This window comes from Echinops telfairi, unplaced genomic scaffold, assembly GCF_000313985.2.
Source record: "Echinops telfairi isolate 266 unplaced genomic scaffold, ASM31398v2 ScPeMD7_7469;HRSCAF=8507_1, whole genome shotgun sequence".
Classification (NCBI taxonomy): Eukaryota; Metazoa; Chordata; class Mammalia; order Afrosoricida; family Tenrecidae; genus Echinops; species Echinops telfairi.
The window spans coordinates 14482848-14491081 of NW_022111373.1; the positions used below are offsets into that span (position 1 = coordinate 14482848).

Below are 8234 nucleotides of genomic sequence, written 5' to 3' on the forward strand. Positions count from 1 at the left end.
TGTTTCCAGTTCCTATCTGTACCAGTGTACATCCTCTGGTCTAGCCAGACTTGCAAGGTAGAATTCAGATCATGATAGTGGGGGTGGGGGTGGAAGCATTTAGGAACTAGAGGAAACCAACTGAGATTTTCAAGGTGTTTGTTACAGTTGACAAAGCACAGAGTACAATGCTTGGCTAATTAGGACCTATCATTAGTTTTGATTGTTGCTATGACCGACCATTATTCTTGATGATGACAGAGCACTGAAAAAATGATATCCAAAAATTATTTGTCCATTTATCTTGCCCAGTGTCTAAATCTTAGTGAAAAAATACCGTTCAAACAGGAGGGCAAATCATCGAACACAAAACTACAATTATACTTTTCTCTGATCAAAACTCATTTAAGGGGTGGGGGTGGGATAAAAAAGACAGTAGATTAATATTAAAACTGCATTTTATTTGTTAATGTCACGTAAGAAAAAAGCAAGTTACACTATCTTAAAAAAACACAGCTAATGCATTTTAAGAGAAGCCCTCTCCCCCTCCCGCCCTCCCTGTGTTCCCTCATGAATTAAGTGTCTAAGAGAAGTGACCATAAAAAAAAGTTTTGTGGAATCCTTCATCCAGAGTGCTTACATGATTAGGTTAATATGCCTTCTTACAAAATTTCTCTTTTCTTTTCTATTAAAAAAAAGTCATCTTGATTGCTCATTAGAAAACAATTCAGTACAAAAATTCAATATATTGAAAAATGCTTTTCCCCTTCCCTCACAGCACCGTTACATATAGCAGAGAATAATCAAGAGCAGATTGCTAATCTAGATGAAGCAATCTTCAAATTAATTGGGACACACAGTGGTTTATTGACTTGACCTCCCCGTAAGAACTAAAAACAAAAAACCACACACATACAAAAAAAGTCAAAAATTTTGAAGGACCCTTTTCAAACAGTACAGTTAGTTCAGTGTCAATAATTCACATCTTTTAACAGAATGTATGGATATGGGTTCTTTTACAAAACTTTCAGTGTCAAAAGGAAATTAAGGCCATCAGATTCGCAGCTTAAAAATTCACATAAAGGAAATATAAGAATATCCTGTGCTTGGAGAAGGCCCTGCACCGCGTGTCGGTGCGGGTCACCAGGCGTCTCTGAGGAAGGTCACGGACTTCACATAATTGCACAGCTTTTGTTGGCTGCTCTTGGGGCTCCCTGATGCGGAAAAGAGAAAGAAGCCGTTAGTGCTAAGAAAGTGATCCCCAGGACTTAGAAGTAGGGACATACAAATCCACACCACCTATTCCAAGTGGGAGCCTAACATTTCTTCTCACTGAAACTTTTTTAACCCTTTCGGATGGGCTGCCTCTAGAGTATTACAATGCGTTCCAGAACAAGGATCTCCACACTTCTAGATCTAAAAACGCGCTCTCATTTAATTGGGGAAGGGTTGTCTCTCTGTGCATGTGTTTATGTAATTCTAATATGCGTCAGCATGGTTTAAAACCACTGCTCAAATGACTGCATTTATGAAATTAACAAGAGATCAGGGGATTCCATTCTAAACCCACAGCTACGAGCGAAGCGTGCTAGATCTGGAGTGGCCACATCTCAAGGCATTTTGCCATGCGTGGGTTCACCCTTGAATGTGGAGTCAAAGGGGCCCTGTATTCATGTCCTTATCACCCACTAATCCTTAAACCCTCACAGTATGACTTGTGATTCACCATTCAACTAGACTGAAATCGGTTTCGTAAAGGCCATCAGAGAAACTCATCAAGTTCAAGGACCTATTCTTGGCCTGTCTGCAGCACACTACACTGCTGACTACCTTTCAGCCTCAAAATTATCCTCTCTCTGCTGCTGGGAGTAAAGCATCTCTCCTACTGATTTGTCTCGCCGGCCTATCTACAGAGACCTTCTTTACAACCGCTCCTCATTCCTCTGCCCCAGAGCTGCGCATGTTTATCTCAGGCGCAGTCCCTGGTTCAGGTTTCTCCGACTGTGCGTATTCTCAGAGCTCCCACCGCCACCTGTCCAGCTACACGCACGTGGAATCCGAATGCCATGCCTTCTTACCACAGTACCCACACGCAAATTTCCTTACTGAGGAAACACTGTTCTATAATCAAACCACAAGTCACCGACTTAGAATTTACCATTTCACCCTCAACACGGATCTGCCCCTTCTTTCCATCGTCAGAACCTTGGTAGTTATTATTTTCCTTGATAAAAAAAAAACCCCACCACCATAAAACCTCACTCATCTCTGCGCCTTCTGTATCTGTCTTCCCCGCCCCAAGTTGAGTCTAACTCCCCATGTGCACACACTGCCCTCGGAGAGAAAGTCTGCGTGTCCCCCTCTCTGTTCAATCCCCACGATTCCTCTCGCTCAAAGATACCCTAAAACGTGGTTCTCAACTTCACACCCAGGGGTGTTCAAGACTACGGACAAGAATCATTTACCAGAGAGTATTCTCAACACCTCTGCGCAACTCTTACTCTTGTCTGGTGTTTCTGAGCTATGACTCTCACTGGGTTTGTTATTTTAGTTCCTGTCATTATGGTGTTGCCCACTAAGGACAGGAAATGGGCCTTATACTTCAATCTGTCTCATAAAACCACCTTGTATGGTTCTCAACCTGGGGGAGAAACATGTAAGAGAAGGTTTATTTGGCTTAGGGCTTGGGCTAATAAAGCCATTTGTACAAATAAATCCAGAGACAAGTAGATAAAGCCTTAAAAAAGAAGAGAAGGAACTTTGATTAATGATCAGATTTGAACAGCTTGAGAATATAAATGGAAGGCTCATTAGTTACTAATAATTCTAATTTAATTAATTAAAAGCAAATTCTGAGTTTCTTTATTTCAAGGGCTCTTGAAAGCCCACGCATCCAACAAAATCCATTTTGCAATTTCATGATTAGAAACGTAATAAAGAAAATAATTTTTTGTTGAAGTTGAATCTATTACTCTTTGTTTTTTAAGCTATGTACTATAATTTAGTAATGGCCAAAGCTTTACTCACAACTCATCAGTAAATCATTTATCAGCATCCTTTCCAACTCACACTCTCATTTCTAAGTGATATACATGTCCTACTACGATAATGTGCCATGTACAATAAAACACCAAGATTGATACTTGACACTGGGAGATAACAAGAAAAAGCCACTTTGCTCCTTAAAGCGCCACCCATTAACACACACACACACACACACACACACACACACACACCCCACACCCCAAGTAAGAGCATCGCTTGGTGGATCCTGGTCCTGATTTATCAGAAAGGTAAAACACTCGACTTCTGGTTTTGGTTTTCACGTGATTCTGTTAATAAGACAGAACTAAGAATACGGTAAAGTAATACCTGCTGGTGAAACAGTTCTTCCTCTACAATCACTTCAGGGGCTTCTTCCTCCTCCTCCTCCTCTTCAGGTATGGTTGTTTTAAAGACTGTACTTCGTTGAGCAACCTCCTATAAAACAATGGTAGTTTGGTTTTACAGTAAAACCATACTGAAGCTATTAAAAACTCCTTTTTCTACCTAAGTATTTGTGAGGCCAGAGTTTCTTCATCTATGTCAAGCAAAACAACATATTGCACCAGACTGAAAACAGAAGCAGATATGAAAATTCAGATGTCTTACACAAAGGCAGGCATGAAAGATAATTAATAAAAATATAAAACAATGTTGCTCTTCTCCCTGACTTTTGTTTTATAGTTATAATATGCTGTTTATGTGAAAAACAAACAGCCCATACGTAAACCCACAAAGGCTGCAAAGGGGTGGGGGGGGCCTTCTCTTGTATTTCTACATCAAGGGCTGTTGTTTAAAATAAAGTCACTCCAAGAGTAGAGTTAGCTGCTGAACAGGAATTTTGGAATAATTAGTAGCAGTTCTCAGATTTTCAATATTCCCCCAGGGGAGCTACTGGTATCCAATTTGAAAAACCTGCTGAGAAGTTTCCACTGTGGTTTTTTTCTTTTTAATCCCCATTCTGTTACTAAGAATTCTGCAAATGATTTAGCACACTAAATGCTTTATGAAACTCAACATGGATTTAGCTTAAAGGTCTAAAATTCTCTTTAGTAGAGGGAAAATGCTAAGTAACTGGTGAGTAAGACGGAGCTGATGTCCCTGTAGCGCTCTCAGGGACTCCAGTAGCAACAGGGCCAGTTGAGATGAAAGGGGCAGCAGGAGGGACAGAACCCAGAGGGCCCTGTTCACCAGCGACGTCCAATGCGCTCACACCACCATTCCCCGCAAGCAGAACGAACAGACCCTGTGTGGCATAATCATCGGCCATTTATGGTCGGATCAAAGTGGATCTAAAAGGACAGCATTTCCCAAGGACAATGCAGACAGGAATGGAGGACGAAATGCAGGGCGAGCGGAATCATTGAAGAGATTCTAACAAAATGTCTGTATTGTCATTGGGAAATGCTGTCCTTTTTGAGCCATCTTGATCCAACCTTAAATGGTTGATGATCTGCTCTGTAAGCTATCAACACCTGATCCATGCAGGCAAGTTTTGTTTAAAAAAAGAGGCTAAGAGATTACTTTTTCCAGAGAATGCTGATGCGGCACAAATGGGACTGTGTTGTTGTTTATAAGCACAAGGCTAACCTGACAATGCAACAGCAAGCAAATGCACCTGTCCTAGAGAGAGGGAGAGCTTCAAATGTTGCTCTGTACCACGCCCCAGGGTCATTCAAGAACTACGGCTCCAAGAGGAAATGTTACAACTGCTTCAGCAAAGCCCACTTGAAATCGAACACAGACCAACCAGCTAAGTGAAAATGGCAGAGGAAGAAAACAAACCAACAAAAAAGTCAGTGTCAAAGAACGAGACTTCAATTTTAACTACCTGTGTCCAAGTGCACGTTTTTATACGTGACGGACTTTCTGGGGATTTGGGGTGGTTGCTGCAGGGCCGAGGGAAGGTGGCCACTTTGAAATAGAACTCAACTAGCCTAAAATATAATTTCTTTAAGCTCAGTCTGTTTTCCAGCTTCAACAATCATTTCATAAATCAGTCAGTGTTTGAACCAAAGTATCAACGAGGGGATGACAGCATACAAAACAAGAGAGAATAGCCTTAGACTGCATTGAGGAATACCCTTTCTTCAACTCATAGAGAAAGAGAAGTCAAAGCAGAACTTTCTCTTACCGAATCCCCACATGCAGCTTCGGCAGCCTGGGGGTGGGGGGTGGGGCGCACACACATCACAGGCAAGCACAAGCCAAGAGCTCCTGATGTAACGTAAAACTGTCAGCCTCCTCCCGTGAGCACCCTGCCCAACTTCATTAATTATGAATATGACTCTCACAAAACATCTTTTAAGTAAGGCTGCTGTTAAGTACTCCTCATCTGAAAACATTTAAACAAATTAATTTAATGCAGAAAGCCTCCATGGGTAAAAAAGGACCAACTCCTGTCTAAATATCTTGATAGAAAAAATGAATAAAATCAGTCTATTTAGAAGCAAAAGATGTTGGGAGGTTTAGACCCAGGACACTTTTTAATCAGGATGTTAAAAAGCATCTCTATACACCCCCTTCAAAAAAAAAAGCATTTAACCAAGTCTTGTCCACCCTCCAGTAGCTGTCCAATCGACTGACTCATGATAAGCCCGTGTGTGGGAGCAGAAAGCCAGGGGGCTGATTTGGGGGAGTGCATCACTAGGCCCTCCTTTTGAGGCATTTCTTCATGGATTCGAGCCCCCCATCTCAGTCAGCATGTTAACCGTTTATGTCAACCAAGGACTCATTAGCAAAGTGTCACACTTCAAATGCTCTAAAACGTACACATTTTTATGCCCTATATAAATTGTTGGCCAGATCTATGCCATGTCTTGGGACATACTTGCTGCCATCAATCAATTCAATCATAGTACCCCTGTCGTCCTTGTGGATCTCTGAGACGGTTACTGGTCATGGAAGTAGAAAGTCTCTTCTCTTGCTCCTGCAGAGGCTGGTGACTTTGAATAGCCCAACACCTGTCCTATTTGATGTCTCGGGGGCATAAAGCACATCAATTTATTCAGTAGAGCCTGCAGCTAACCAATACCAGTGGACGATAACTCATCCGCACAACTCTGGGTTCAGTTACATCCCGTAGGTAGGACTTAAGTCAGCCATGGAGGAGTATTTATACCTCAAAAATTGGCAAACATTACAAACCAGAGATTTTTGTGCTCGTTGACAATATCAACTGTTGCGCTATTATATATCCTGATATCAGCAATTATTTGCATAAACAAAAGTTTCAGTTTATGTCTATCTACTGAAAGGTGTGAAGAAACTTATAATTTTTTATTTTCTACATAGAAAACCATCTCATTCCACTGTGGTGACATCTGTTCTAACATTCAATATAATTTCCTTTATTTCTAAGTAAGAGCCTCTAGTTTTATCTGAGCACCACCTCTTTCCCAAGAGTACACAAGAGTCACAAGGAGTCTCATGGCACCTGACTGGAGGTGGGATGGGGCGCTCGCAGGGGTGGACTGGGCAAGAGACTCTAGCTAGCACAACAGAAAGAAGCCTGGGATGAGTGCTCCTTGGAGGGAAATGTCCTTTCTCATAAGAATCTGAATCAATGTGACTCCAGGAGGGGCCAGCAGGCACCCCGTTGCCCCGAGGGCAAAGATCATGGGGAGAAGAAATGAAGGAGAGATCCCTGGGCTGTTGAGGAGTGCACCACCTCTGGGATTTGGGGTTACTGAGTCCATTCATTCCCATTATTGCAAACCAGTTTAACGGACCTTTTCAGACATTCCTAATATCTCAGCGAGAAGAAATAAACATACTTAAAACTGATTTTTGTAAGCCTACAATCTTATTGAAAAGTGGTCTTGTGGCAGTAAAGATTGTTGTACTATGACCTGGGAGCTACAAATAAATATCATCTCTCAGAATCAAATGAATAAACAGCTAGGTATCTGACAGATGTTCAACCATATTAAGAACTATATTATTACTATTTGCCTTTTTATGCAAACACCCCAGATTCCCATATTGAATCCTGTTAATTGCATGGTCCTGGTGGCAGAGTGGCTATGCATTGGACTGCTACCCTCAAGATCAGCAATTCAAAACCACAAGTGGCTCGTCGGGAGAAACCCGGGGCTTTCTACTCCCACACAGAGTTATAGTCGCAAAAACTCACAGGGCAGGTCGATCCTGTACTATAGTGATGCTATGAGTTAGGCTCTAAACAGTGGCAGTGAGATTAAGTTTTTGAATTGCTACGTACCACTTTTGACTTTATTTCTCTTATTACGTAAGTAAAGGCCCAGGTTTCGTTTTTAAAAATGTATCCAGTAACTATTTACTGAATGCAGATAAATCAGAATAGGTCCTTGCTCCAGGAGCTCCCAAGACGCTCTTCTGTGGGCAGGGCAAGAGTGGCTCAGGGGACCCTGTGCTCACTTTTCCTAAAACCACACACTCCTTTCACTTCACGGCTGCCACTCCTGTCGTCTTCGTTGGAACTCCCCGAAGCCAAAATATTCTAGGGCTCAATTCTAGACCCTCTTCTGTTGTTTGTGTTGAGAGATGCTTTCCACGCAGTCAATCAATTCCCAATCACTAAATGTCACCTATGTGAGAAAGACGGGAGTTTCTACTCCCGTAAAGGTAGTCTCAGAAACGCACATGGGTCCGTTCTATCCTGTCCGGTAGGGTCGCTATGAGTCCACGTTGACTCACTATCAGTGAGACCTCTCTAAGATGAGGCCAAACTGACCAGCATCTCCAAATGAGTGTCAAGTCAATATTCTAAATGCCTGCTAGATGCCTGAATTTGGACATCTAAATGGCATCATAAACTCAGTATGCCAAAAGATATCTCTTGGTCAACCCTCCCTGACACCCCCAAACTTCATACCAAAGTACTGTTTCTCTCAGAGCTTCCGCAGTGAAGGACAACGGGTCTGTCTGATTGCCTAAGCAAGAACACTGGGGGCCAACTTAATTTCCATGGTTCTTTATCCTTAATATTTCAATTATCAGTAAGTACTATTAATTTTATCTCCAAAATCTGTTAAGGTGGGAAAGATTTACTTTCCCACCTATAGGCCTTAGACCAGATCACTCCTCGGTTGTCCTACCTCAGCTTCTACTGTGTCCTTATTCCACTCAGCACCAATGTTTAGGCCTGTTCATCATAGCCTGTCAGCCCTCTCCTTGACAGCCGTATAGCACCTGCCCTTCGTACTCAGATCTATACTCCATGCCAAGAATTA

The 8234-nt window shown here is 42.1% G+C and overlaps 1 protein-coding gene across 1 annotated transcript in view; it reads right to left on the minus strand.

The window, feature by feature from the left end:
- Positions 1 to 822: 822 nt before the first annotated feature.
- Positions 823 to 8234, minus strand: part of LMNB1 (lamin B1) — a 100512-nt gene continuing 93100 nt past the window's right edge. The window contains exons 10-11 of the mRNA XM_013004506.3: positions 3352 to 3459; positions 823 to 1193 (exon numbers count right to left, since the gene is read on the minus strand). Coding sequence (XP_012859960.1) covers positions 1152 to 1193; positions 3352 to 3459 — 150 coding nt within the window. The 3' untranslated portion in view covers positions 823 to 1151. The remainder of the gene's footprint in view (positions 1194 to 3351; positions 3460 to 8234) is intronic.